This window comes from Chlorocebus sabaeus, chromosome 11, assembly GCF_047675955.1.
Source record: "Chlorocebus sabaeus isolate Y175 chromosome 11, mChlSab1.0.hap1, whole genome shotgun sequence".
Lineage (NCBI taxonomy): Eukaryota > Metazoa > Chordata > Mammalia > Primates > Cercopithecidae > Chlorocebus > Chlorocebus sabaeus.
This window is the reverse complement of record NC_132914.1, coordinates 129,371,009-129,398,722: the sequence shown is the minus strand read 5'-3', so window position 1 is coordinate 129,398,722 and position 27,714 is coordinate 129,371,009. Positions and strand designations below refer to the sequence as shown.

Genomic DNA, 27,714 nt, shown 5'->3' with positions numbered 1-27,714 from the left:
GAGTGGGGAGAAGCTGAGTGGGGAGGAGCTGAGGGAGGAGGAGCTGAATGGGGAGGAGCTGAGGGAGGAGGAGCTGAGTGAGGAGGAGCTGAGTGGGGAGAAGCTGAGTGGGGAGGAGCTGAGGGAGGAGAAGTTGAGTGGGGAGGAGCTGAGGGAGGAGGAGCTGAGTGGGGAGGAGCTGAGTGAGGAGGAGCTGAGGGAGGAGGAACTGAATGGGGAGGAGCTGAGGGAGGAGGAACTGAATGGGGAGGAGCTGAGGGAGGAGGAGCTGAGTGGGGAGGAGCTGAGTGGGGAGGAGCTGAGTGAGGAGGAGCTGAGGGAGGAGCTGAGGGAGGAGGAGCTGAATGGGGAGCAGCTGAGGGGGGAGGAGCTTAACGGGGAGGAGCTGAGTGAGGAGAAGCTGAGTGGGGAGGAGCTGAGGGAGGAGAAGCTGAATGAGGAGGAGCTGAGGGAGGAGGAGCTGAATGGGGAGGAGCTGAGGGGGGAGGAGCTGAGGGAGGAGGAGCTGAGTGTGGAGGAGCTGGGGGGAGGAGCTGAGGGGGGAGGAGCTGAGGGGGAGGAGCTGAGGAAGAGCTCAGGGGGGAGGAGCTGAGGGAGGAGGAGCTGAGTGGGGAGAAACTGAGTGGGGAGGAGCTGAGGGAGGAGGAGCTGAGTGGGGAGGAGCTGAGTGAGGAGGAGCTGCGTGAGGAGGAGCCGAGCGGGCAGGTGTGGGCAGGCGGGGAACTCAGAAACCCAGGGAGGACCAGTTCCTGCCTTTTCCAGCTCCCAGAGACCCCTGCTGCACCCTCAGAGCCGATGGATCGTTCCGGCCTCTGCCTTCCTCCTCATGCCTCTGACAGGACACCAGCCACCGGATTGAGGGCCCAGCCTGAACGCAGGATGATCTCAGCTGGTTCTTTTATTACATCCGCAAAGACCCTACTTCCGAAGAAGGTCCACTCGCCAGTGCTGGGGGCCAGGACGGGGACATGGAGTGAACCCCACCCCGTGAAGGCTGTGGGATGAGGGGTCCCCGTCGGCACCCTGAACAGCAGAGCTGGTGGAGAACACCTGGGAAGACCAGGAAGGGGCAGAGGCGTTTCAAGGGCCACTGAGTCACACCTGCAGGGAGGGCGCTGAGGCAGGTGGGGCCCAGGGCCTGGGTGTGTGCGTGTGTGTGTGTAGTGGTGTGTGTGTGTAGTGGTGTGTGTGTGAGAAGTGGTATGTGTGTAGTGGTGTGTAGTGGTGTGTGTGTAGTAGTGTGTGTATGTAGTGGTGTGTGCGTGTACTGATGTGTGCGTGTCATGAGTGTAGTAGTGTGTGTGTAGTGGTGTGTGAGTGTAATGTGTGTAGTAGTGTGTGTATGTAGTGGTGTGTAGTGTGTGAGTGTAGTGGTATGTGCATGTAATGGTGTGTGCGTGTAGTGGTGTGTGTGTGAGAAATGGTATGTGTATAGTGTGTAGTGGTGTGTGTGTAGTAGTGTGTGCATGTAGTGGTGTATGTGTGTACTGATGTGTGCATGTCGTGAGTGTAGCACTGTGTAGCAGTATGTGTGTAGTGGTGTGTGCAGTGGTGTGTGTGGTGTGTGTAGTGGTGTGTGCGTGTAGTGGTGTGTGTAGTGTGTGTGTAGTGTGTGTACTGGTGTGTGCATGAAGTGGTAAGTGGTAAGTGTAGCTGTGTGTGTGTAGTGGTATGTGTGTAGTGGTGTGTGTGGTGTGTGTAGTCGTGTGTGTGGTGTGTGTAGTGGTGTGTGCGTGTACTGATGTGTCTGTGTAGTGTGTGAGTGTAGTGTGTGTAGTGGTGTGTGTGTGTACTGGTGTGTGCATGAAGTGGTGAGTGTAGCAGTGTGTGTGTAGTGGTATGTGTGTAGTGGTGTGTGCAGTGGTGTGTGTGGTGTGTGTAGTGGTGTGTGCGTGTACTGATGTGTCTGTGTAGTGGTGTGTGTAGTGTATGTGTGTAGTAGTATGTGTGTAGTGGTGTGTGCAATGGTGTGTGTGGTGTGTGTAGTGGTGTGCGCGTGTACTGATGTGTCTGTGTAGCGGTGTGTGTCATGGCGTGTGGTGAGCTAATGACCCCAGTCCCCAACACCCAACTCTACCTTCTGCCACCTGGAGCAGAGGCGAGCCGTCCCCACTAAGTCCACATTGCAGATTCATGAGCAAAATCAGTGCTGCTGCTGCAGTTCCACACCACGACGTTTTGAAGTCATTTTCTGAGCAGACACAGCCCCTGGCAGCACACTCTGTAGATGGGACAACTGAGGCCTGGGGCTGTGCCACCCTCCCAGCCAGGAGTGGAGCCCATGCTGTTGGAGACTGGCATGGCCTTCACCATGGGCTGCTGGCCCAGTGGGGGAGACCCAGGCACCCAGGGAACGGACACGCTCCTCACTGTCGAGCAGGAATCGCTTACGGCGGAGGCCTTCGCCACAGCTCCCAGCACGATTGATGTTCAGGAAACACGGGCTGACGGCTAATTCTCCGCAGCTGATTTCCTAAATGCCAGTTAAATGCTCCAGCGTCCCTTATTGCCGGAACGCGCACTCCACAGCTCGTCAGACGTCCCTCATTACGGATGTAGCTGTGACTTAATTGTCGGGCAGCCACATTCATTTCCTGGAGGGAGACCCAGAATCGGGGTCAGGAGGAGAGGGAGAGACGGAGACAGTGAGGGAGCGGGGGAAGTACAGGGGGAGAGAGACCCCATTTGTGCGGTGTTGTTCTCCAGGCGAAGCGAGGACCTGGAAGGGGACCTGCCGGGGACACACAGGTGCTGGCTGAGTATTGACCTCATAGGTGATTGAAGGGCCCTGGAATTTCTCTAAGATTCTGGAACTGAAGGCGTCTCAGTCCGTCTGCACCACTGTTACACGTTACCTGAGAGCAGGCAACTTCTACAAGGTACCACTGTCTTCTCTCCAGTTCTGCAGCCCGGGAAGTCCAGGACGAAGGCACCAGCCTCTAGCAAGGGCCTCCTGACTGTGCCCAACCTGGTGGGAGGCCAAAGGCCAGAGATCAGCTGGCTCAGCACCAAGTGAAGAAGCCACTTTTACAAAGGCCTGAATCCCATTAACAAGGACAGCACCCTTGAGGACAAGGCACCCCTAACACTGCCTGGTGGGCAGCACCTGGATCTCGGAGGGCACGCGGTCCTCCACAGCACAGGGGACGGACGTGCCCGTGCTCTCGGGGATGGGGGCTGCCAGCCAGGGAGAGGGGACCTCAGGCGGTGAAGGAGGTCCCTGTTCATGCCTGGGTCCCGCAGGGAACACAGGGAGCGGAGGACCGAAGACGGGTACGTGGAAGTTGCCGGACACAGAGCCCCTCTGACGACAGAATCCAAACCTGGCTGACTCAGAGGAATGAGCCGGCTGGAAGAACATGGATGTAGGTCCTGGGCACACCCGCCGGCAGGGAGGGACGTGGCCTTCCAGGTGCTCTGTGCCTGTCCTCCTGTGGAGGGAAAAACAGAATCTCTGTCAGCTCAGGGTCCCCGCGGCCCAGGCCTGTATCTGCACTCTGGGAGGCCGGATGGTGTGGGGAAGGGAGGTGGGCGTTCCAGTCGGGTTAGGCCTCCACACTTGGCTAGGGATTTCATCTGGGGAGGGGAAGGCGAGGTGGCGGCGGCGTCCTCAGCCCAGGGACCAGGTGGTCTTTGGAACCAGGACCATGGGGGGTGCCGGCTGCAGGAGCAGGAGGCAGAGTGACTGTCACCACAGGGGCCACCCAGGGCAAACGGGAGGAAACGCCTGGGCTGCCCCTCACCCAGCACCAAAAAGAAAAGACAAACCGGTGAACTGAATGAGTTTCACCTCAACTCGGTATGCCCCAAATGCTGCCAATGGGGCACTCATCCTTACATTTAAAATGTTTTTGTTTATACAGAATTTTTGGAAGTGGTTTTAAAAAGCTCAAACTCGAGCCAGGAGGCAGTGGCGTCCCCAGTGGCACGTTTGTGGTGCTGGCAGATGGGGGCTCCGTGCTGGGGGACCGAGCGCTTCCCAGGGCAACGGGAGTCAGGCTCTGGTGCAGACAAGAAGGCTGGGCTGAGGTTCCGTTTTGGACACAGCGAAGGGGGGGTGGCAGGAGATGCCCGAGGGCATGGCCAAGAAACCACGGCCCACTGCCCCTCGCATGCCTGAGGCATGACCCATTCTGCATATCCTTGCGATGAGAATACTGAAGCTCAGAAGGAATGAACAGTTTGCGTGTTAAAAGAAAAAACAAAGATACACAGCAAAGCTTTGAACTGAGGCTGAGGCCAAACAGGAAGGGGCCGTTTAGGCGGAATGGCCGGGACTCCTCACAGCTTCTCTGTGCGCTGAGCTTTCATTTGAATGTTGACCATCAGGTTCATGTTGCCTTTGTCATTTAAAAATTATAAATAAAACTGAAGCCCTGTTTTAATTAGGGAAAAGGCTGTTGGTTTATGCAGAGGAAAATCACTATTTCACTCCCTTGCCCCAGGGGACTCTAGGAGGGACCGTGCTGCCTACAGGGCGACGAGGCTGGAAGTGGCCTGGCTGCCCCACCTCCTGGGGCTCCTGCCTGCTGGGTGCACAGGAGCCACCGGCCTCTGGGGCCCAATCCTGACTTGTTGCTAAATATTCACGATCAGCATCCTGCAAGACCCTCTGCAAGGGCCTCTAATGGAACCCAGCAGTTCCCCTCCACCGAGCCCAGACTGGAGGGAGGGGAAGGCGCAGGGAGACGCTGCCTGGGAGGTGCTGCGCTGGGCAGAGGGCACGGGGCAAAGGCCCAGGCCGGGGTTGCTGTTAGTTTGCTTCACAGAAGCAGGGTACAGAACGCCTGGGGCGGAGTGGGGGAGGGGGGCACAGGGCGCAGCCGGGGAGGACACTGGCGACAGCCCAGCCTGGGTCAGCAGTGACAAGCACCCGGGAGCGCCCGGACACGCAGGTCCCAGCCCAGACCCGCTGTGCCCAGACGTGCACATCCAGTTGAGTCTGGGGTGGTCCCAGAGCTGCCACAGTCTGAGTTCTAACCAGCGGGGCCAGGAGCCTCACAGCCAGCCTGGCCCTCTGGCCTCTCACCCGAGTCACAGAGGTTGTCCCGGCCACTCAGGCCCCTTTTGGAGCCTCCTCAATTCTCCACAGAGCGTCACCCAGCAGGTGAGCCCAGAGGCCCTGGCCTGGCTCCTCCAGGGCCACTCAGCTCCACTCGGCCCTGCGGGGCCCCGTCTACAGACGGTCGGCTGGGTCAGGCAACACGACATCCCTCCTGGACAGGCCTGGGTGCACTGAGGTCAGGAACGCCACAGACCAGCAGGCCAAGGACACGACATGGCCAGAAGGCCTGGGCCAGAGCCTCCCCCGTGCCCTGGAGCCCCCACACACCTGCTCCTGCTCAGCAGGCCTGGCTTCCGTCCCCCCGCTCCCCCACACCCAGGCCCGGCCCCTGCAGAGATCAGTGTGGGGATCCAGCCTCCTGCCAGTCCCATCTCCCAGTTCCCATCCACCCTTCAGGAGCTCTGCACAGCAGTGAGGCCAGGAAGAGCCAGGCTGACACCTCCTCCTGCAAGAGCAGGATCCGTGGTGCCACCTTGGAGCTGAGGTGCAGAGCCCGGCTGTGGGTGACTCTGGGTGAAGGCCCAGTTGTGCCTGAGGTTAGCTGTGGCCCCCCAGCGGAGTCCCTTCCACTGAAGCCGTGTGACTTGTCACCACCAGCAGAACACACCTAGGGTGACTGGAGAGCCTGCGGGGAGCCCGGAGAACTGGGATGTCACAGCTGGGGTGCGGACAGTCGGTGTGACAGTCTGGCAACCTCAGCGCAGTTCATCTGTTAGCTCAGGCTCCCGTCAACAAGCACAGACCAGGCGGACTGGACAGCGACAACGTGCCCCGTTCTAGAGGCTGAAGTCCCAGGTCCTGGTGTTGGCAGCAAAGGTTCCTCCTGGCTCTCCTTAGCGTGCAGACGCCACCATCCCCATCCCCTTCCCACGATGCTCTCCCTCCTCCGGCCTGCGTCCAGGTTGACCCCAGCTACATAGACCCCACCGTACAGGATCCGAGCCTTGATGACCTCCGTAACGACCTCTGTAAGGACCCCATCTCCGGATGACTTCCCACTCCGAGGCCCTGGGACCCCACCCTACAGGATCCGAGCCTTGATGACCTGTGTAACGACCCCATGTCCCCAGATGACATCCCACTCCGAGGCCCTGAGGGCTAGGACTTCAGTGCATCTTCTGGGGGCCCCAGCTCAGCCCACAGCCGAGTGAGCCTGGAGTGTCTGCCTCCAGCGAGGTGCTTTCACTCCTGCAGCCGGCTCCTGGCCTCACCCGTCATCCGAGATGGGCCCAACAGCCCAGCACAAACCCCCCGTGACATCAGGAGGGAGGCCCTGGCCGAGTCCCAGTGGGAAAGGCTGTAGAGCCTGGCAAGGTGAACCTGGCAGGGCAGCTTGGGGAGCGCCCCAGCCCAGGCAAGGCTGCAGCGGCCTCTGGTGGCCGCACAGGCTCAGGACACCAGCGCCTCCGGCCCAGCCCGGCCCCACCAGCCCTGGGAGGGTGGGGAGAGGAGCACACCGGGTGTGACAGGCTGCCCAGGGCACAGCAAGAGGCGGGGCCCTGTCTGCTGCGCTGCAGCCTGAGCGCTGAGGGGCTCGGGCAGGACAGTCTGTGGAGAGTGGGGAAGGACTGGTCCCCGTGCAAGACTACTACACACAGGGTACCAGGGAGGGCCTCCCGGGGGCGGGGAAGGGGTGTTCAAACCGGGGCAACGCAGGGAAATGCAGCAGAGGCCACAGCTGTGGCTGGTGCGAGGCCCTGGGGCAGGAGCCGGTTCACTTGAGGAGCCCGCTGGGGCAGAGGGAAGCAGCCGGGGGATGCTGGGAGCAAGGGCACCATCTCCACCGTCACTCTGCTCCCCAAACCCCCGCTGGGCACACGGAGCGTTCCCAGCCAATGCTGGGCCAGCAGGGTGGCCCCCTCAAGTGGGAGCCGAGGTACTGCCCACCCTCCCCAGCCACGCCCACGCCCACCAAGCTCCGTTCCAGTGCCCTGTGCCACTCTCTGTCCTTGAATAAGCAGACTGTGAAAAGCAAACTGGGGGTCCCCATGTAGACAGAAAACCTGGTTTAGTACAAACTGAGTCCCCTGAATATAAACACCCCAATAACAAGGCTGTGCTGCAGCTGGACCAGGGCCTCCCAATGGGGGGAAACTCCAGAGGGGCCCAGGCACTGCCTGTAACTCTACGCAGCATCCACCCGGGGCCTCACAGGACTCCCAGAACAAAGGCGGGATCAGCAGGACACAGCCAGGGTGGGACGCTGACACAGGAACCCCCGACTCACATCACACCCCACTGACACCAACCCCCCCATTCACACGAACACCCCCTACTCACAACCAAAGTCCCCCCAGTCACACGGATCCCCCACTCACACTAACACCCCCCCACTCCCACACATCATACCTGTACATACCACCACACCCACCTTCCGCCACAACTGACTCAGGCAGAGAGAACCCCCCAGCTCCCTCCCAGGTGTCTGGAGTGGCCTCAGCAGAGGCCCTGAGCTCTCCAACAGTGAGGTCACTGGGGCCCGGGGAGTGAGGGAGGCTGGGTGACCTGTGACACTGGTGGGCCAGAGGCCCTGGGAAAGACCACGCTTCAGTTCCCCACCAAGCCGTCCCAGGCTGCAGGGGAGGCAGGGGCCTCGCTTTGCCATGTGCCTGGCGGGCTCAGGTGGATGTGAGGCCCTCGGCCTGGCAGAGGCATCCAGCCGCCCCGTCCACACTCCGAGCCACTCTCCTACAAAACCATTTATTCACAGGTGGGCCGGTGTCAGCTGAGTGTGAAGTGCTGGGCACAAAGTTCGCCCGGCCGTCCCAGCAGGCCCTGGGCTGGGATAAACTCCAGCGGCACCAGCTCGGACCCCTTCTTCTTCAGGTCCCGCTCAAAGATCTGCAAAGGACAAAGGACGGTGGCTCTCAGGCTTGGCTCAGCGCCCTGGGGCCCAGGCCCTCGCACCCCGGCCCCAGTCCCATACCTCATAGGCCGTGAGCTCCAGCAGCGGCGCGATGCTGACCTCGGGCATGGACAGGGCCTGGTTGATGACGCTGGCGGCTTTGGACACCTCAGGATGGTAGTGGCGCTGGAGGGCCTGGGGCAGCAGGGCTGTCAAGGGGCAGCTACCCCAGGCCCCCGCCCTGTGCCACCAGCCACCACCTCCCTGTGCTCCTAACCAGAGTGGGCGGGGTGGGGGCAGAGCCATGGAAGACGGCCAAGCACCAAGCACCCACAAACCCTGGTGGCCAGTGGGGGACGCAGCACGAGGCTATGCGGGAGGTGGCACGGGGAGCTGGGCTTTCTGAGGGGCCAAAGGATAGCTCGGGAGGCCCCAGGGCGTGGCAGCAGCACCCTCACCTGAAGCTCCCACAGGGAGCTCTCCAAGGCCCGACTCTGGGCTGGATCCTTCTCTCCGGGGTCGTAGGGGTCAGCGTCCAGCTCTAGGAATGAGATGCAGGCCCTCATTTGCTGTCCACCTCTCCAGGGCACCAGGCACCCCTGCCACAGGTCCGGCCCAGCCTCTGAGAGCCCCGCGACTCACCAGGGCCGTGTGGCCGGTGCACGAGGACCCGGCAGGCGGGGTGCCGGCGCAGCAGGTTACAGATGAAAGGCAGGACCATGAGCAGGGCCTCGGGGGGAGCCGTCAGGGCCAGGCGGGCCAGGCGCTTGGCGAAGGCGGCCACCAGGTAGGCAGGGAGGTGGCTGGGCAGGGCAGTGGTTGTGAGACAGGGCCTGGACCGCTAGCCCCGCCACCCTCCCCTGGCCCCAGGCTGCAGAAGCACAGAGCAGGGCAGAGCCAGGTGCTCTGGTACTCACGAAGAGGACAGGAAGAGGTCGGCCAGGTGGAAGAAACGGGCCCGGTACTTGACGTGAAAGACGGAAGGGTCCAGGAGGCCATAGAGCTTCCGGTAGAAGTCGGGGTACTCCCTGTGGGCCGGCGGGGAAGGAGCAGTGGATGGAGCCGGGCCCGGGAACTGAGGCCTCCAAGGCCAGGGTCTCACTCAGCACCCCTTCCTCCCGGCCAGGGGCTCCGATGCCACAGCCTGTGAGAAGAGCGGGGACCCCGTGGGGCAGGGTAGGAAGGGGACAGGTAAGCAGGGCTGGGCGGATGGGGAAGACCTGCACCCCTGGAGACACTCACAGGTTGTGTTTGTGAATCAGGATGAACAGCCCGTTCAAGGCCAAGAGGCTGAGGGCCCCACCTGCAGACAGACAGACACGCTAGAGCTGCAGTGACCTCGCTCCCACTCCCACTCCCTGCCCACGCTGAGCGTACGCTGTGGAGTGTGGCCCTGCCCCTGCTGTCCCCTCCCACAGCCCCACGGACACAAAGCTGGAGACCACACGCAGGGCAGGGAGTGGGGGGTGGAGGCTGCAGGGCTGGGGAAGAGGTGCTGCGGGGTAGGGGCTGGGGGGTTGGGGGTATGGGAGGCGCTGCTACTGGCGTGAGTGAGGCGGCCGCACTCACCGAGGGGGGTTGGGGTGTGGTGTGAACCAGGCAGCCGCACTCACCAAGGTCACAGGCGCGGGTGAGGAAGTCGATCATGAGCGTGGGCTGGGCCAGCTGCGGCAGGATGGCGTCGTGCGTGATCAGCAGCACCTTCTTGTAGAGGCTGAGGGGCAGCTGAGCGAGGGCCGGCAGGTCAGGGTGAGGCCTCTGCCCTTGGGGAGACCTGGGTACTACCCCCGCCCTCACCAACCAGCCTGGCCCCTACCTTGTGCTTGAGGAAGCTGAGCCACATGGTCTGGAAAGCCTTCCTGTGTTCCTGCAACAGGGTCCAGACTGTACTTGCTGCCCTCCCGACCCCAGACCCAAGAGCCCAAGCAGCTGCCAGGGCACACTGAAGCCCAGCACTGAGCCAACACAAGCCCGCTCTCCACTCTTCTGACCCTGCCCTCCCTCTAACTGTCACCATTCAAGTCAGGAGCACCTCGCCCTCAAGGCTGGGGTCTCAGAACAGCCAGGAAAGAAGCCCTTGGCAAGACGAGGGCCAAGAGGGGGGCTGCGCCCAACACAGCCCACGGGGCCCACAGATGGCACCAGAGGCTTCAGACTCCGAGAGGCGGTGGTGGCCTCTGACCCAAAGGAGGGCCCCGAGTTCACAGGCCTTGTCACCTCCCACACTTCTTTGAGTGACCCGGTGGCCGTGCGAGCTGCCACCTGTACCCTGGGAGTTTCCTCTTGTGAGGAAGGTGGCAGCCTGCACGGGGTCTCACACGCACCCCACACGCACCCTGCAAGCCCAGGAGGGTGCCCGGCTCTCCGGAGGCCACTCACCTTCAGGTGAGCAACCTTCCAAGTGTCCCACAGCTCTGCAGGGAAAGCGAGGACAAAGGTCACCTGACCCTCGGGGGAGGCAGACCAAGGCCCAGCCCTGTCCACCCCTGGCCCTCAGTACCCTCACCCGTGCGCTTCACATAGAAGCTGGAGACGGTGGGCTCCTGGCGGGGCAGGCTCACGGCAGACAGCAGCGTGAACGTGTTGTTCCAGAAGGCCGGGGGCACCTGCGAAGCCAGACCTGAGTGCCTGAGCGCCTGGATGCCACACCCCGGCCCCTGCCTCCCCGGGAGGCACCAGCACGATGCTGGTGACAGGCCCCATCGCTCACCTCGGGGTGCTGGCCAGTGACCCGGGCCACGGCCTCCACGGCCGCCTGCATGGTGTGGTAGCGGGTGTCGTCGTAGTCCAGGTACTCCCGGAACTGGGACAGGAGCAGGCTCTGGTCCTCCTCAGGAGAAAGCAGGCCTCCCACCACCAACTGGGGGCAAGGACCAGTGAGCAGCCCTGCCCAGCCCAGCACGGCCCAGGCAGGCAGCCCCACCCCACCAAGGCCCCGACTCAGACTCCTCCTGGTTGAGTGGGCCATGAGAGGCACCCCACACACACAGGAGCCGCAGGAGGGTCCCAGTCAACAGCCAGGCTCAGCTCAGCAGACCCCGCCCCAACTACAGGGCCACCCTAGGCTCTGGCCAGCCAGCCGGGCCCTCCGGGACCCCCCAGCCGGGCCCTCCGGGACCCCCCAGCCAGGCCCTCACCTTGAAGAGCTCTCGGGGAAACAGGTAGTTGCCTTCCCACTTGGGCTTCTCCAGGGGATGTGCTCCTTCCAGCTGCACGAACTTCATGAGTGCACTGAGGGCCAGCTCCTGGGAAGGGGCAGTGCAGGGTGGCTGTGATGCCCTCAACCCAGATGGGCCCAGAGCTCAGCCCAGTCAGGGAGCCCCTCACAACCAGGCCCAGAGCTGAGAAAAGGGCATCCTGGCCTTCTCTTGTTCCACACGCCACCAGATGGCACTCCGGGATTCCGTGTCCCACCCACGACATGGGCATGACAAGATCTTGAGTTAAAGAGATCCAGTGCTCACGAGAGAGTCTGGCCAGAGAAAGGCACACAGCCCAGGTCTGCTTTATGGCTACCTGACTGCTCTCTCATCACCTGTATCACAGGAATGCCACCATAACCCTTGGGCACAGCTGTGAAAACAGGGGTGTGTGACGCCAGCATGCTGCCCAACTCAGATCCAGGCTCAGAAGCTCTCATCTCAGGGTGGCAAACTCAGTACTTTCAGGGCCCACGCAGATGACACCACAAAGCAAAAGAGCCATGTGTGGAATGACAGGAGCAGGTGCCTATCTCAGAGCTGTCCCTGACTCTCCCTCCAGCCAATTACAGCCACGAACAAACTTAGACCCCAGTGTTGACAGAACTGATTATTTCTTTGTGAAAAGCAGGACGCTGGTTATTTTCACGTAGTATCTCCCCAGCTGTTAGAAGTCTGCAACTCGACTATAACTAGAGACAGATGCATCGGCAAAGACGTGGAATATGGAATGCTCATACTCTGCCAGTGGGAGTGAAAGATGGCGCAGCTGCTGTGGAAAACAGTCTTGCAGTTCCTCACACGTTAGACACAGAACTGCCGTGTGGCCCTGTAATTCCACTGATGAGGCACATTCAACCAAAACAAACATGTACACACAAAAGTTTGTATGTGAACATTCACAGTCCACTGTTCTTAACAGCCACAGGTGGAAACGACCCAAATGCCCAGCAACGCACGCGCAGCTGATGGGCGCGTGCCGCACGACGGGACACCGCTCAGCCGCAGGGAGGAACCAGCCTCGAACACACTGATGACTGGAAGCCACATACCACATGCTCCCCCTTGTGACGAGCGTCTAGAGAAAGCAAACCCACTGACCCAGAAACTAAATGAGTGGGTGCCTGGGGGTTGGTGTGGAATGGGGTGGGATATGGCAGCGATGTTAACTGGTACAGGATTTCTTTTTGGGGCGATGAAGATGTTCTGGGATAGTGGTAACCACTGCACAACTGTGAACATAGTAACAAACGCTAACTTGTCAATTTTAAATGGTAAACTGTACATCACTTATTTCTCAATACAGATTTTAAAAAAGCTCGCAATGCATTCCCATGGCTGCAGACTACAGTGTGGGCTGAGCAAACACAGCTGTGGACTGGCACGAGGCTTGATGTGTGTGTTCTGTGCAACAGAGATGCCCGTCGATGCCGCTGGAGGTGAACATGGGTTCTGCCTCTTCAATATTCAGTACAGGACTCGATAGCCATGTTTGTAAACGGGGCTGAACGCCCACAAGGTGACGCTCCCATGAGCCAAAGAAAGGAAGCAGCTTTCCCTGGAGAATTGTGGGAGCCCCAGACCTCTGATTTGTGGATAGCCTGGGAGTGGGGGTGCAGGGTATGGACACAGATGAGTGCGGCCCAATGACCCACCTTGACCTGAAAGGAGGGGTGGCCCAGAAGCTCTCCCAAGCGGTTGCCGCAGCTGTGATAGCGATGTCTCATCCACACCTTGTATTTCCGTGCGGCTCCCCGGGACCCTGCAGACAGGTTAAGGCGGTCAGTGATAGCGGTGTCTCGTCCACACCTTGTACTTCCGTGCGGCTCCCCGGCACCCTGCAGACAGGTTAGGGGGCTCAGCCCACATATGCCACCTTGGGACCCGCCCAAAGTCTCAGGCCTGGCTCCACCCTCCCACTGTCTTCTCCTCAGCCTCCACAGCTGGAAACAGGTCGATATGGCTCCCAGACCTGTGCTGGGACCTGCAGGTTCCCTGAGCCCTGCAAACAGGAAGAGCAGCTCCTACCCCAGGACTGCCTCAGGCAAGCTGCCAGGGGCAGGATCCACATCTCCTCACTTTACTCCAAGACCCCATGTCCCCAGGATGGGGACATAAAGGAAGTTCTGAGTTTAAGTGACCATGTTAAGATCAATCAACATAAAATTACAAAATGGGTGCAAAGCACACAGACAATAAGTCGTACCTTGTCCAGTGTTCATCTAAATCCAGCTACATAGTATCCATGTCACCCCTGCATCCATCCTCCGCGGGGGCTTGGTGTGTCCTCCCACCAGCCTGCACGGTCTGTGACAGGTTTGGGGGCGCTCATCCCACGGTGACAAAGCCTCCCTCCGACCCACGGAAAGAGAAGAGCAGCCCTAGGGCCCTCCAGGGCTCACCTGTCATGACCATCTCCTCAGAAGGCAGCTGGCCCACAAACAGCTCTCCCCGCTCCAGCAAGGCCCCAAAAAGACGGCTGCACGTGCGGACTGCTTCCTGGATCTCCTCCTGGTCCTCAGACTGCAGGAGAGGCGGCGGCAGGGTGCCAACCGGGATGTCACCTTCGCCCCTGCCTCGGCCGCCGCCCACCCCTGCTCCCTTCCCCCTCGGGACGCCAGCCCCATCACCCCCGACCCGTGATCCACACGCCTCCCACCCTGACCCTCCCACGCCGTCTCCGAACCTCCTAGGGCCCTGCCGCCGCAGCCCCCCGTTCAAGTCCCGCTCCCGGGCCGCGACCCCGGCCCTGCGACGCCGCCGGGCCCACCTGCAGCACGGCCAGGATGTCGAACACGGCGTTGGCCTCACTCCGGCTCGCCAGTACCGCCTCCAGCCTGCGGCCCAGCGCCCGGCGAACGCCCGCGGCGCCCGGCTCCCGCTCCATGCCGCCGCCAACACGGGAAAACGCGGTACCCAGCCGCCGGCGCTCCCTTGACGTCACCACTGCGCGTAGAGTCTGACGTCATCTCTACGCGCCGTACCCAAACCCCATCTTTCGCGCCGAGCCCGAGTCCCAGGCGTGCCGCCGACGTCATCGCCGCGCGCCGAGCCCGAGTCCCAGGCGTGCCGCTGGCCATGTCGCTATTCTACGTCGCGCGGTACCAGGGCCCCGAGGCGGCAGCTGCGGCGGGGCCGGAGGGCGCGGAGGCCGGGGCCCACGGCCGGGCTCGCGCGCTGCTCGAGCGGCTGCAGAGCCGGGCCCGCGAACGGCAGCAGCAGCGGGAGCCCGCGCCGACCGAGGCGGCTGCACCGACCGAGCCGGCGACCAGGAGGCGACGGCGGCCCCGGCGGCGGCGGCGGGTGAACGGCGCGGAGTCGGGCAGCCCGGAGGCGCGGCAGGGAAAGCGACGGAAGGCGGACGGCGAGGACGCGGACGCAGGTGGGTCGCGGGGCGAGCGGGCTCCCTCCGGGGCGCCGGCGACTCGGTGCTGACGGGCTGCCGGGTGGGTGTCTGCCTCGCAGAAAGCAGCGAGGATGCGCCGGGGGAGCCCAGCTCAGGGAGCAGCGAGAAGGCGCCGGGGGAGCGCAGCGCCAGCGCCGAGGCGGCCCCAGACGGACGGGCCCTGGAGGAGGCGGCCGGACCCCTGGTCCCCGGCCTGGTGCTGGGGGGGTTCGGGAGGAGGAAGGCGCCGAAGGTGAGCGGCGGCTGTCGGAAGGGTGGTCGGCGTGGGAGGGGAGGCTGCGCAGATTCTTAAGTGTGGCGGTCGCCCCGGAAGGCATCGTTGAGCGAATGCTCCCGGGTCACAGACGCGCCTCACTGCCAGGCCTGCAGTTTCATCCCCTAGGAGTCTGGATCCTGCATGTGCGGAGTTCCCGTTTCTTCTGCTAGGCTTGCCCCTACCATCCCGCCGCGCCGCGCCAGTTCTCCTGCAGGATGTGCTTGCGTGAACGTGCGGGGGGGTCTCCTGCTGTGCGCTCACCGCCTCAGAAGCAAGTCAGAGGCCATTCCGCAAGCCCCTGGCCCTTGGTGTTTTTGCTTAGCACGGGTGGTTTTCGGTAGAGATCTCTGGTGAGACAGGTGAAGAAAAGGAGAAGTTTGGCGGAATGCTTGGGCATCTTAGGTAGGGCGGGTGGAGAAGGTTTTCTTTGAGCTGCGATGCGAAGACTTGAAGCCAGGTCAAAGTTGAGGGTTGGGGATGCCAGGCAGAGGCCTCGAGGCAGGGACGCCGGCGTGGCTGGGGCAGGCGAACGCCAGGTCACAGGGCCTCCTGGCTGCGGAAGGGTGGGTGCCACTGTGGGTTGATGGGAGACTACGGGTGAGTTTGCTCAGTAAGTGGTGTCTACTTTTGCTGTTGAACTTCTGTGAAGGCTGCATGAAAAGTGCATCCTGGGGCTGAGGAGGAGCTGGAGACTACAGAAGAGGTTTCCCCGGCCTCCCTCCCCCAGCCTCTGCCACCCTGGGCTGCTTTTGCATGAGAGCCTGGAAGGTGCTCACCTGGCCTCTCTTTTTGATGGCAGGTGCAGCCTTTCCTGCCAAGGTGGCTGGCTGAGCCCAGCTGTGTCAGAAAGAACGTCAACGAAGATCTGGTTCCTATCGAGGACATCCCTGAGGTCCACCCTGACCTGCAGAAGCAGCTGCGGGCACACGGCATCTCGTCCTACTTTCCAGGTGCCCCAGCCCCAGGCAGGCAGCTGAGGGAACACCTCCCTGGGCACCCACATGAAAGGCTGTGAGTGGCCATGGGTCAGGCGTCCCTGCCACATCGGTGCCAAGTGTGGTCTCAGCACCCTTAAGCTCATGGTTCTCCTGAGGCTGGTGTTCCTCTGGGCCCTGGTGCCATTTCTCGGGGGAGTGGTTCCCAGGCCTCCAGCAGAGCGGCCCAGCCCAGAGGTCACAGGCAGGGAAGCGGCAGGCCCAGGCGTAAACATGACTTCTCTCTCGCCTGCCTTCATCCAGTCCAGGCAGCTGTGATTCCTGCCCTCCTGGAGAGCGCGGCCTGTGGGTTTCTGGTGGGCAGAGGCGGCTACCGGCCTAGCGACCTCTGTGTTTCTGCCCCGACAGGCAGTGGGAAGACACTGGCCTTCGTCATCCCTGTGGTGCAGGTCTGTGTGAGGGTCCCCTTCCTCTATAGCACGTGTGCAGAGGGCAGGTAATAGCCTTGCTGACGCAGGAGCTCCTTCCTCCTCAGGCCCTGCTGTCGAGAGTGGTCTGCCATATCCGTGCCTTGGTCGTGCTGCCCACCAAGGAGCTGGCTCAGCAGGTACGTGGACCCTAGACCTGGAGTGTGGCACCGCCAGCCTCTGCTTCCTTGCTTAGTGCACGGCGGTCAGCCTCTGGGTGACCCAGACTAGATCTGGGGTCCTTTTTGCTGCAGTGGGGGAACACCAGCTATCTCCAGGCCGGTGACAGACTTCTCCTGCAGGTGAGCAAAGTTTTCAACATCTACACGGATGCCACACCTCTGAGAGTCTCCCTGATTACGGGACAGAAGTCTCTGGCCAAGGAGCAGGAGAGCCTCGTCCAGAAAACGTAGGTTGTATCAGGGTGTGGGGTTTTCAAGGTGTCCTTGCTCAGCCTTGCCGGTGGCCTAAGGCACCACAGGAGCAGAGGAGGGGCCGCCAAGTTTAACCGCCTGGTTCCCGTGAAGAGGAGGAGCTCCCGTCTGCCCCCTTCCCATGCGGGGTGGGGTTGGGACTATGGGGTGAGGCAGCATCTTGCTGTCCGGAAGCCCTTGAGAAAGCTTCCTTCTGTCGAGTCGCCCTTTGGTCTGTAGCGCTGATGGGTTCCGCTGCTTGGCTGACATCGTGGTAGCCACCCCCGGCCGCCTGGTGGACCACATCGACCAGACCCCAGGATTCAACCTCCAGCAGCTCCGCTTCCTGGTAAGTTCCCACCCCAGAGGCCTGGGCTTTGAGCTCAGGGCCGCGCCACCGAGTCCCGGGCTCCCTGCCTCCCGCAGGTCATCGACGAGGCTGACCGGATGATTGACAGCATGCATCAGTCCTGGCTGCCACGGGTGGTGGCAGCTGCCTTCCAGAGTGAGGACCCCGCGGACCCCTGTGCCTTGCTCCAGCGAAGACAGGCCCAGGCTGTGACAGCCGCCAGGTATCCAGCAGCCCGCCCAGGTGCTGGCATCCCCTGAGTAGAGGCCTCTGCGTATAGCTCTCTTTTCTTAGTGCCAAGAGACAAGGCTGGCTTGAGCTCTGGTGCACAGAACCGCATCGTTCTGTTCTGTGAGCTGGACTCACCTTGCCCCTGGTCCATGGTAGTCTACAGTGGGTAGTGTGAAGAATCCCGTTCCCTGGAGTCTCGAGGCAGCCGCTGACACGGTGCCAGCAACACCCCCTTCTCTTCCAGTACCTGCTGTCCCCAGATGCCCCTGCAGAAGCTGCTTTTCTCGGCTACTCTGACCCAGAACCCCGAAAAGCTGCAGCAGCTGGGCCTCCATCAGCCCCGGCTTTTCTCCACAGGGCTGGCACACAGGGGCCTGGAAGATACAGATAGGGACGGGGACTCGGGGAAGTATGCCTTCCCTGTTGGGCTCACGGTGAGTGGGATACTGGCTGGGCAGAGGGTTGCGCCAGGAGCCTGGGGCCCCTAACCAACCCCCACCTCCATCCCCACCCCCTGCTGTCCCTGTAGCACCACTACGTGCCCTGCAGCCTCAGCTCTAAGCCGCTGGTTGTCCTGCACCTGGTCTTGGAGATGGGCTTCTCAAGGGTTCTCTGCTTCACTAACTCCCGAGAGAACTCCCACAGGTGAGGCCCCAGCTGGACGGGGATGGCAGAGGCAGCCTCTGGTCCCAGCATCACGTGGCTGTAGCCTTCTCTCTACCTAGGCTCTTCTTGCTGGTGCAGGCTTTTGGGGGTGTGGATGTGGCTGAGTTCTCCTCGCGCTATGGCCCTGGCCAGAGGAGGAGGATCCTGAAGCAGTTTGAACAGGGGAAGATCCAGCTGTGAGTCCCTGGGCAGGGGCGGGCCTCTGTGGGGTGGGGGTGCCACTCCAGGGTCAGCTTGGGGGCAGGGCCTCTGTGGGGTGGGGGTGCCACTCCAGGGTCAGCTTGGGGGCAGGGCCTCTGTGGGGTGGGGTGCCACTCCAGGGTCAGCTTGGGGCCCTCTAAAGGGTGCTTCCTTCTGCAAATCGGCTTCCTGTGCCCTGGATCCATGGCAGCCACTTCCCAGAAAGGCCTGAGCTACCCCACACAGGGCCGGTGCTGCCACGGCCCCTGCTCCTGGCACAGCAGGCCCACGTTGCTGTGTGTCCCGGCAGGCTCATCAGCACGGATGCCACCGCCCGAGGCATCGATGTGCAGGGTGTGGAGCTGGTGGTGAACTATGACGCCCCCCAGTACCTGAGAACCTACGTGCACCGGTGAGTGCGGCACAGCCGCCATTGAGGGGTCTAGGGCTTTGTGAGCTCCTGGGCGTTGTATGTGGGACCGTCCTGCCTGGTGTGGGTGGGGTTGGTGTGGAGAGAAGCCGTCGTTCTGTCAGACCCCTGAAGGCTCAGGGGCCAGGCTGGAGATAGCCTCGTTTGATTCCAGGGTTGGGAGGACGGCCCGTGCTGGGAAAACTGGACAGGCCTTCACGCTGCTGCTGAAAGTGCAGGTGAGGCTGCAAGGGTCTTGGGAGTTTCTGCTGCCTGAGGGTGACAAGGGGCTGGCCCAAGAACCTCCTTCCACCATGAGCTTCCCTCCAGGAGAGGAGGTTCCTCCAGATGCTGACTGAAGCTGGGGCACCTGAGTTGCGGCGGCACGAGCTCTCCAGCAAGCTGCTGCAGCCCCTGGTTCCTCGGTACGAGGAGGCCCTGTCCCAGCTGGAGGAGTCCATCAAGGTGAGGACCAGTGTCCGGCACGAAACCCTCTGAGGGTTTCTCCACGTGTGCACAAAAGAGGAAACGAGGAAAGAGGGTCATACAAGTTGTCCTCGAGCTTCTAGCCCAAGGACAGAGAGCCCCCGGGCGTCAGTGGTGGAAATGCATGGCCCCAGGGAGGGTCAGCAGAGCCAGGGCCGGGCTTCTGCTGCGTGGGACTTCCCATCCTCAGCGTTCCGGGCAGAGCCCAGGGTCCCACAGACAATGAGGGGAAGGAGTGTGTGGTGCTGAACCGTCCTCTTTCCTCCACAGGAAGAGCACAAGCAGAGGGCGGCCTAGGCCGGGGCTCGGAGGGCCCGAGGGACTGCACCAGAGGACCAGAGGGACTGCGCGCTCACCACCCTGAGCCTCCTTCCAGAGCTGATCACTGATGCTCTGTGTGAGGAAAGGAGTCCCCCAGCAGACACAGCCTTCCTCCTCGAGCACGTGGTCTCTGCGCCAGGCAGCCTGGGCGTCAAAGCTCAAGCACACGCCCAGACTGGAGACTTTAGGGCCTGTCACTTTCATGGCCTGAAGGTCAGGATGGCCGCTGGCAATGAAGCCTCAGTAAAACTATGAAAAGTACTCCCAGACAGACACAGTGGCACCTGTCATGATTTTGGCTGAGAGTTGTGGGGATTAACCTTGAGCTAATGTTAAAAATGAGGCTCTCGGCCGGGCGTGGTGGCTCGCGCCTGTAATTCCAGCACTTTGGGAGGCCAAGATGGGTGGATCACCTGAGGTCAGGAGTTTGAGACCAGCCTGACCAACATGGAAAAACCCCATCTCTTTTATTTGTCTTGTATTTTGTAAAAATACAAAATTAGCCGGGTGTGGTGGCAGGTGCCTATAATCCCAGCTACTTGGACAGCTGAGGCAGGAGAATGGCTTGAACCTGGGAGGTGGAGGTTGTGGTGAGCTGAGATTATGCCATTGCACTCCAGCCTGAGCAACAAGAGCGAAACTCTGTCTCTAAATAAATAAATAAATAAATAGCTCTCAGAGCAACACAAATGTGTTGACCATCTTCCCTCTGAAAGGTCGCTCCAGAGTCCCACGCTGACACGTGAGGGACCCACGTGGGCTGTCCTGCTTTTGGAACAAACGCTGAGAAATGCGGGTAAACCCTTCCCCAGGCCTGTGTCCGGCAGAGTTGCTTGCATTGTCACAGACCAAAGAAGTCAGCTGTGCAGTTCGCAACATTTTACTTTGTAACCAGTCCCCCGCCTGGGTGTAAAGTCAACTCAGCATGAAACTTTTCACTGTGAACATGGAAAACACGCCTTGGAAACACGGACCACTGTCTGTAAAGAGGCTCTGTTTTGAAAGTCTTGTATGATAATATTCAAAGAAATAGGAGTGAACTGTGGTTCTTTCTTTGCCTGGAGATACCTGCTTCAGTAGAATGACAGTGTGGAAACATTCCTGAGACTGAGGCTCACCTCGAGTTACATTCGCTTGTCCCCCAGCCACAGGCCAAGGTGACGCATGAGAAGTCAAATCCCACGAGCAGGATGGACGCTCACGGGGACGCACTCAGACCAGAAGCCTCACACTAGACACGCACACACTTCGTCGGGATATAAACACAATATTCCCACACAAGGCAAGCTTCAGTGCAGGCTGCACGAGGCACCCTCGTGCGTGCTGGAACGTGGGGCCTTGGCTACAGAGCTGCCCTCCCAGTGTCTACTGTGGTCATCCAATGAGAGGCTTCTCCTGGGGTCCAGGTTTCTGGGCCAGTCCTAGTCCTGGGAGCTTCCCAGTGTAAAAACAGCAACAGCAGCCCTGGACGTCCCACCCCAGTCCAACAGCAAAGGGGATGAGAATGGGGGCACCCTCCTCGACTAGAGCATGTGCTGATACCCCTTGGTTGGGGTGCACGTCAAGGAAGCCGCCCTGCTGAGCTCTTGGGTGACTCCCACCCCACTCCCCATGCCTGCCCCTGCCTCTGCTGGGGCCCGGAACCTCCCAGTGGAGGCTGCATCTGGGCTTTGGCTGCTGCCTCGGCCTTGCAGCGTCCAGAGCTGCCCAGGGTTCTGTGCCCCCAGCACGGGCGTCTGTGAGCCAACCATGGTGACACTGCTGTAGTAATTTGTGCTGTGCCTGCTGGAAGCACGTGCCCCTGCTACTGGCCACTGTGGTCTGACACGTCACCAGTGGCTGTGCTGAACCTGTGTGTTAAAGGGTGTGATGAACAGATGGATCTGTGTTTAACAGAGAATTTGACACTGCCGTCATTTTCCCGAGGTGGAGTGGACCTCAGAGGGGGTCAAAGCAGCGAAACGGGAAATGCTGCCTCTGCAGAGCCTGGAATCAGCTAATTCCCCAGCACGTTGGTTTTCTCTCATTTCTTAGAAAGCAACATACCCAGAATTATCAAAATGCCGCTTATGATATATGAATAGCCGCCACTGATGTGGTCTGGTTTTTGGTCAAGGAAGACAGTGAGAACTGACTTCTGCTGACCCCACAGTGAGGCAGGCTTGGCTGGTGACATCAGCAAAGCACCAGCCACTGAAAGTGTGTGGACACTTAGGGCAGACAAGAACAAGCCCAGAACCAGCCCGTGGTGTTTGAGGTACAACCCTGCCCTGCCCTCCCCGGGCTCAGCCTGACGGAAGCTCTCTTCGGGGCACTGCCAGGCACAGTGGCCGCCAGCCATGGAGACGCATTCCATGCCACTCCTCAGGGAGATGCAGCTCAACCACAGTGAGATCCATCTCACACCCACAAGGATGGATACTCTGTTTGAAGGTAGGCGTGGGTGGAGATGCAAAAAACCGGAACCTTCTGTTAAAACAGGGACCCTAAGATTGACAGAACAGAGTCTTCATGGCAATCAGATGCCAAATTACAAACAGGACCTAAGGCTGGGCTGTGTGAGGTTCAAGTCATACACCCACACTTACAGAATAAACCATGTTCTGAGGCCACAAGATGTTTCTCTCTAGCAGCTAAGCAAGCTCTGGCCTCAAGACGAGGAATGTTGAAGCAACTGCAGCTTACCCAGCTCGCACACGCAGACTCACCGACCCCTGCTCCACCAGCCATGACTACAGCCCTGACGACACAACGCTGACGGCAGTAACTCTCCTGATCAGAACACAAGGCTGACGGCGCTCACTTCCTCCTGATCAGAGAGCACTGAAGTATGCATGGCCCTGGTTGGTGTGGAGGCTGCACACAGAGTGCCTTCCCGTCCCCAATTCAGCTTTTCGCATGCACGGTCTAATTATTCGTAATGCATTCGAATGTGATGCCTCCACCCCGAGGTGAAGATGGGACCCACGTAACATGCGTGTTTGCCTGTCACACACGTCCATGTTCCCCTTTCGTGAATATTCATACCTGTTCTGTGACCTGTTGAACACGTGCACCTGGCCAAGCTGTTGGGCACACACCTGCCACAGCGTCCTCGCTTTGGAAGTGCCTGCTTGTGTCTCTGCCGGAGGCTCCACTTCCCGGCCTGGCAGGACAGCCACCCTGCAGGGTGCAACCCTTTCTAAGAAACAGCTCGGGCCGGGCGCGGTGGCTCACGCCTGTAATCCCAGCACTTTGGGAGGCCGAAGCGGGCGGATCACGAGGTCAGGAGATCGAGACCATCCTGGCTAACACGGTGAAACCCCGTCTCTACTAAAACTACAAAAAAACTAGCCGGGCGAGGTGGCGGGCGCCTGTAGTCCCAGCTACTCGGGAGGCTGAGGCAGGAGAATGGCATGAACCCGGGAGGCGGAGCTTGCAGTGAGCTGAGATCCGGCCACTGCACTCCAGCCTGGGCGACAGAGCGAGACTCCGTCTCAAAAAAAAAAAAAAAAAAAAAAAAAAAAAAAAAAAAAAAAAAAAAAAGGAAACAGCTCGGTCCACCTGCGTTGAAGCTGGTTTGAAAAAAAAAGAGAGCTCTCCTCCCCAGATTTGTGAACCTTGTGATTGTTCAGTGGACACCTCACGTGTTGCTGGTGGGAAGGTCACATGTGGAGACAGTTGGGCAAAGCCTTGGGACATTAAATGCAGAGTCACTTATGACCCAGCACTTCCCTCCTATGCACCTTGTACACCGCATATCAGTGAAACCTACGTCCACACAGAAACGTGTACACAAATCTCTCCGCAGCAGTGTTCACAGTAGCCAAAAACTAAAAACTAACCACATGTCCATCAGCTGATGAACGGATAATAAAACGTGGGAAATCCACACCAGGAGAGAAAAAGGAGTGAGGCACCAGCACAGGCACCACGTGGATGAACCTGAAACCCAACACTAAGTGAAGGAAGGCTCCAGCTGTAGGGAGTGTCCCAGGCACAGCCAGAGATTAAAGGGCGCCAGGGCCGTGAGTGGGGGCTGGGGACACGGTGGCCGGGAGCGGGTGGGGTTTGTTTTGGGGATGATGACAATGTTCTTAGATTGTGTGTGGTGATGGCTGCTCACCTCTATAAACCTTTTACTAAAAACCATGGACTGGGTGGATACAGTGTGTGAATTCTGAGTCCAGCACTTTGTTTGAAAAAGGTGGACGATGCCAACATCACTAACCACCAGGGAGACGCAGGACACGGCCATGCCTGGCTCACTGGAGTTGTGAGGATGGAAACACCAGCCTGCCTCCCTCAATTCAGACCTCAGCATGGATCCAAAGAATGTCTGGGACAGGGACTGGCAGCTGATTAGAGACGCAACCGCTGAACCTATGGACTGTGTTCAAACAAATGCTAGCAGAATGCAAAGGCAACTGTTATAGGAGGCAGAAAGAAAGGGTTTAGGTAGGGTAAAGCCAGTCTCCAGCAGAAAACTTGCCTTTTAACAAAAATAGCTCCCTTTCTAACCTCTGAGTTCAAGATTACTTCTCCTCTAACAACAAGCAGGCTGAAAGAGCAGACCGTAAGTCACAGACGAGACAGCTCGGGCCCAGAAGGAGTCAGCGGGGAGTCTCCTGGGTAATCGCCAAACTTCACCCTTACACAACGGGCCCCAGTAAAACAGTGGGCCCTAATAAGCACATTCCTTTCCCTTTAGGCACTCTTAAGATAGGGAAACTAAAAGCAGACTGTCCGGGGTGCCTGTAGCCCCAAGAAGATGTCTGGGAACAGACCCAGAGACCTCCCAGAAAAGCGTCACAGAGCAACAGACTAAGAGTCTGATAGGAACTCTTCTCTATACAGATAGCACACCTGGTCCCAGCTAAATCCTTGGGCCCTGGGAGGACAGGACATCCCTCCTCTAGCCCCTCATCACTAGCCCACTTATGAAAACCTTGACAGGCCGGGCGTGGTGGCTCACGCCTATAATCCCAGCACTTTGGGAGGTTGAGTTGGGCAGATCACAAGGTCTGGAGATCAAGACCATCCTGGCCAACATGGTGAAACCCCACCTCTACTAAAAATACAAAACTTAGCTGAGTGTGGTGGCGTGTACCTCAGGAGGCTGAGGCAGGAGACTTGCTTGAACCCGGGAGGTGGAGGTTGCAGTGGGCCGAGATCGCGCCACTGCACTCAAGCCTGGGTGACAGGAAAAACCAAACAAACAAAAAAGCCTTGACATCTTTACTACAACTTGGCAACCCACTCAGTTCCCCTCTGTGACGGAGAGCTGTTCTTTCCTTTTGCTTATTAAACGTCTGCTCCAAACTCACTCGTGTGTGTGTGTGTGTGTCTGCGACCTCGATCTCCTTGGCCATGAAACCAAGAACCTTGGTATTTACCCCAGACCACAAGGCTACCTCACCATGATTGCCATTTATCGGGGATTGATAATGGCTCAGCGCCGCTGGGGGCACAGACAGGAGATGTGGGCCTGGCCACACTCGGGAGGTGGGAGGAGCGGGCACCGGGGCACACTCGGGAGGTGGGAGGGGCGGGCACCGTGGCCACACTCAGGAGGTGGGGAGGAGCGGGCACCGGGGGACACGGGAGGTGGGAGCGGGCACTGGGACACACGGGAGGTGGGAGGAGCGGGCACCGGGGCACACTCGGGAGGTGGGAGGGGAGGGCACCGGGGCACACTCGGGAGGTGGGAGGGGCGGGCACCGTGGGCACACTCGGGAGGTGGGAGGGGAGGGCACCGGGGCACACTCGGGAGGTGGGAGGGGCGGGCACCGGGGCACACTCGGGAGGTGGGAGGGGCGGGCACCGGGGCACACTCGGGAGGTGGGAGGGGCGGGCACCGGGGCACACTCGGGAGGTGGGAGGGGCGGGCACCGGGGCACACTCGGGAGGTGGGAGGGGCGGGCACCGTGGCACACTCGGGAGGTGGGAGGGGCGGGCACCGTGGGCACACTCGGGAGGTGGGAGGGGCGGGCACCGGGCACACTCGGGAGGTGGGAGGGGCGGGCACCGGGGCACACTCGGGAGGTGGGAGAACCGGGCACCGGGGCAGCTGTGGCACATCAGGCAGGCCCATCCCAGCCCTTCCACAGTGGCACGGGGGCCTGGAGCCTTCCCCAGAGTTTCGAGAAGAGATGTGAGGGGTAGAGAAGCGGTTTGCCCGACGGGAAGGACACCAGCTGAGCACACAGACGAAGAGGTGGGAGGGGCAACAGGAGGGCCGAGGTGTTAGTGACAGTGGAGACCAGGTGGGAAGGGTTGGGGTGGGGCTGAGGGGTGTGCCAGGGCCATGCCGGCGACAGGATGGTGGGCCACCAGCTGCTGAGGGCTCAGGCAGGCATCTGTGGCTGGGCCTCGAGGGCTCTTTGCAACCTTCACGGAGCACAGAATAGGGAGGAGGGACCTTCCGTGTGGAGTGTAGGGCTGGGCTGTCCACACACTCCCGTCTCCTTACCTCTCTGGAGGAAGGGGGTGGGTCTTGAAAGTAGGATAATGACAGCAAGGCGCACATCAGTCACGTGGGAGGGACACAGTGTGAGCCGCCCCCACCTGCATGTGGGCCTGCACTGGCAGGGTCCCCATGGCCTTGGGAACCTGAGACACGGGGGGATGGCAGACAGAGTGCCTTCCTGGTGGGCCGCAGACCGTAGGCCCCTCTCCTGGCGGGCTGCGGACGGTAGGGCCCTCTCCTGGCGGGCCGCGGACGGTAGGCCCCTCTGCTGGCGGGCCGCGGACCATAGGCCACTCTTGGCTGTTGGCCGGTCGGCTGCTGGGCCTGAACTGTGACTTGCTGGGCATTCATCTAGGAACTCAAATGATGGAATGAGAACACCACTCCTCCTGTTGTCCTTCCCAGCTTCTCCCCGACTTCCCCTTTTCCCTAGTTTATAAAACAGGAGAAAAGGGAGAAAGCAAAAAGTTGGAAAGAAACAGAAGGAAGATAAATAGTTAGATGACCTTGGCACCACTACCTGGCCCTGGTGGTTAAAATAATAATAATAATATTAACCCCTGACTAAAACTACTGGTGTTATCTGTAAATTCCAGACATTGTATGAGAAAGCACTGTAAAACTTTTTGCTCTGTTAGCTGATGTATGTAGCCCCCAGTCATGTTCCTCGCACTTGATCTATCATGACTTTTTCACGTGGACCCCTTAGAGTTCTAAGCCCTTAAAAAGGCTAGGAATTTCTTTTTCAGGGAGTTTGGCTCTTCAGATGCGAGTCTGCCAACGCTCCCGGCCAAATAAAAACCTCTTCCGTCTTTAATCTGGTATCTGAGGAGTTTTGTCTGTGGCTCGTCCTGCTACAAAATGACAGGCCTTAGAGAAGGAGCGGGGAGACGGTGAGCTGTGGAGGGGTGGCCAACCCCTCCTTCACCTTTCCAGACATGCGTGTTCCGGACAGCCCTGTGCATTCTGGTTGCTGAGAGACTTTAGGGCGAGTTGGAGAAGTCTAGCCCTCCAGGAGCGAGGTCTACACTGTCAGGAAGGCAGAGCAAGGCTGGCCACAAGTGGCTCACGCCTGTAATCCCAGCACTTTGGGAGGCCGAGGCAAGGGGATCACCTGAGGTCAGGAGTTTGAGACCAGCCTGGCCAACATGGTGAAACCCCGTCTCTAATAAAAATACAAAAATTAGCTAGGCATGGTGGCGAACACCTGTAATCCCAGCAACTCGGGAGGCTGAGGCGGGAGAACTGCTTGAACCCGGGAGGTGGAGGTTGCAGTGAGCCAAGATTGCACCACTGTACTCCAGCCTGGGTGACAGAGTGAGACTCTGTCTCAAAAAAAAAAAAAAAAAAAAAAAGGAAGGCAGAGCGAGTCCACCTGCCAGGGCATAGGCAGGGTTCCGGGCCTGGAAGGCCCACAGCCACCCCCACTCAAACAGTCGTAGGCCCCCTATCAGCCCCGGTTCCAAGGAGATGGTCCTTGTCACTGGATAGCTGCAAACTTGGGCAATTGAGAGGTGGACCCATAGGCTCAGCTGGGCCTGGTCTCCGCAGGAGACCCGAGAGGCCCGTCCAGGCCTCAGGAGGAGAACCATCCCCAAGCTCCCGCCCAGGTCAGGGTGGCAGTCATGCCTCTGGAAGGTGGCACAAGACCAGGCAGCAGGCACAGTCAGCAAAACTGGCCACACCCACGGAGTTAGGGAGCAGAGGAGGGCACGGCCTCCCCAGAGCACAGCTGTGCCCGTCCAGGCCCAGAGGGAGGCGGTGGGTGGTGTGTGCCACCTGCGTGTGGCTCACCTGCTGCAGCTCCCCGGGCACTCCCGGCCTTACTGATTAAGCAGAGAGAAGCCCAAGGTGGGGGCGGCCTCTTGGGCCTTTCAGAGAAACCTCACGCCGTTTCTGGAGAAGTGCGCCCCTGACCCAAGGTCCTCCCTTGCCAATGACACTGCTGGGGTCCACATCACTGTGGGGAGGCGTGGGAAAGAAAAAGAAACCAGTGTACGGGTGGCAGGGACGAGCCACACCCGAAGGCGCTCCCCT

The 27,714-nt window shown here is 60.1% G+C and overlaps 4 protein-coding genes across 8 annotated transcripts in view; 1 reads left to right on the top strand and 3 right to left on the bottom strand.

Annotated features, from left to right (window-relative positions):
- Positions 1-782: 782 nt before the first annotated feature.
- Positions 783-7,307, bottom strand: LOC119622614 (uncharacterized). Of its 2 annotated transcripts, XM_073021255.1 has the most exons (3): positions 3,324-7,307; positions 2,856-2,968; positions 783-2,594 (listed from the first exon to the last, which is right to left on the bottom strand). In XM_073021255.1, the coding sequence occupies exon 3, from the start codon at positions 1,803-1,805 to the stop codon at positions 825-827; it is 981 nt and encodes a 326-aa protein (XP_072877356.1). In that variant the 5' UTR covers positions 1,806-2,594; positions 2,856-2,968; positions 3,324-7,307; the 3' UTR covers positions 783-824. The 2 variants fall into 2 exon arrangements, with proteins under 2 accessions (XP_072877356.1, XP_072877357.1); XM_073021256.1 differs by having other exon boundaries at positions 2,856-7,307.
- A 444-nt stretch (positions 7,308-7,751) lies between these two features.
- NOC4L (nucleolar complex associated 4 homolog) lies at positions 7,752-14,192 on the bottom strand. Of its 2 annotated transcripts, XM_008005277.3 has the most exons (15): positions 13,881-14,192; positions 13,513-13,633; positions 12,766-12,872; positions 11,048-11,155; positions 10,621-10,770; positions 10,417-10,516; positions 10,290-10,324; positions 9,727-9,777; positions 9,524-9,635; positions 9,153-9,213; positions 8,828-8,938; positions 8,553-8,713; positions 8,369-8,451; positions 7,992-8,105; positions 7,752-7,906 (listed from the first exon to the last, which is right to left on the bottom strand). In XM_008005277.3, the coding sequence occupies exons 1-15, from the start codon at positions 13,995-13,997 to the stop codon at positions 7,787-7,789; spliced, it is 1,551 nt and encodes a 516-aa protein (XP_008003468.2). In that variant the 5' UTR covers positions 13,998-14,192; the 3' UTR covers positions 7,752-7,786. The 2 variants fall into 2 exon arrangements, with proteins under 2 accessions (XP_008003468.2, XP_037850911.1); XM_037994983.2 differs by lacking the exon at positions 13,881-14,192 and having other exon boundaries at positions 12,766-12,948; positions 13,513-13,622.
- On the top strand, positions 14,139-19,900 carry DDX51 (DEAD-box helicase 51). Of its 2 annotated transcripts, XM_008005279.3 has the most exons (15): positions 14,142-14,492; positions 14,576-14,748; positions 15,572-15,722; positions 16,011-16,156; positions 16,243-16,314; positions 16,477-16,583; positions 16,828-16,936; positions 17,014-17,159; positions 17,412-17,601; positions 17,697-17,812; positions 17,893-18,009; positions 18,324-18,425; positions 18,598-18,661; positions 18,753-18,887; positions 19,179-19,900. In XM_008005279.3, the coding sequence occupies exons 1-15, from the start codon at positions 14,189-14,191 to the stop codon at positions 19,203-19,205; spliced, it is 1,959 nt and encodes a 652-aa protein (XP_008003470.2). In that variant the 5' UTR covers positions 14,142-14,188; the 3' UTR covers positions 19,206-19,900. The 2 variants fall into 2 exon arrangements, with proteins under 2 accessions (XP_072877362.1, XP_008003470.2); XM_073021261.1 differs by lacking the exons at positions 18,598-18,661; positions 18,753-18,887; positions 19,179-19,900 and having other exon boundaries at positions 14,139-14,492; positions 17,912-18,009.
- A 4,719-nt stretch (positions 19,901-24,619) lies between these two features.
- The window catches only part of LOC103239433 (putative EP400-like protein), a 52,538-nt gene continuing 49,443 nt past the window's right edge, over positions 24,620-27,714 (bottom strand). For both annotated transcript variants that reach the window (XR_005236635.2, XM_037987061.2), the window contains one exon: positions 24,620-26,106. Coding sequence is in view for 1 of the 2 variants with exons in the window: in XM_037987061.2 (XP_037842989.2) it covers positions 26,037-26,106 (70 nt within the window). In the remaining variant the exon portion in view is untranslated. The remainder of the gene's footprint in view (positions 26,107-27,714) is intronic.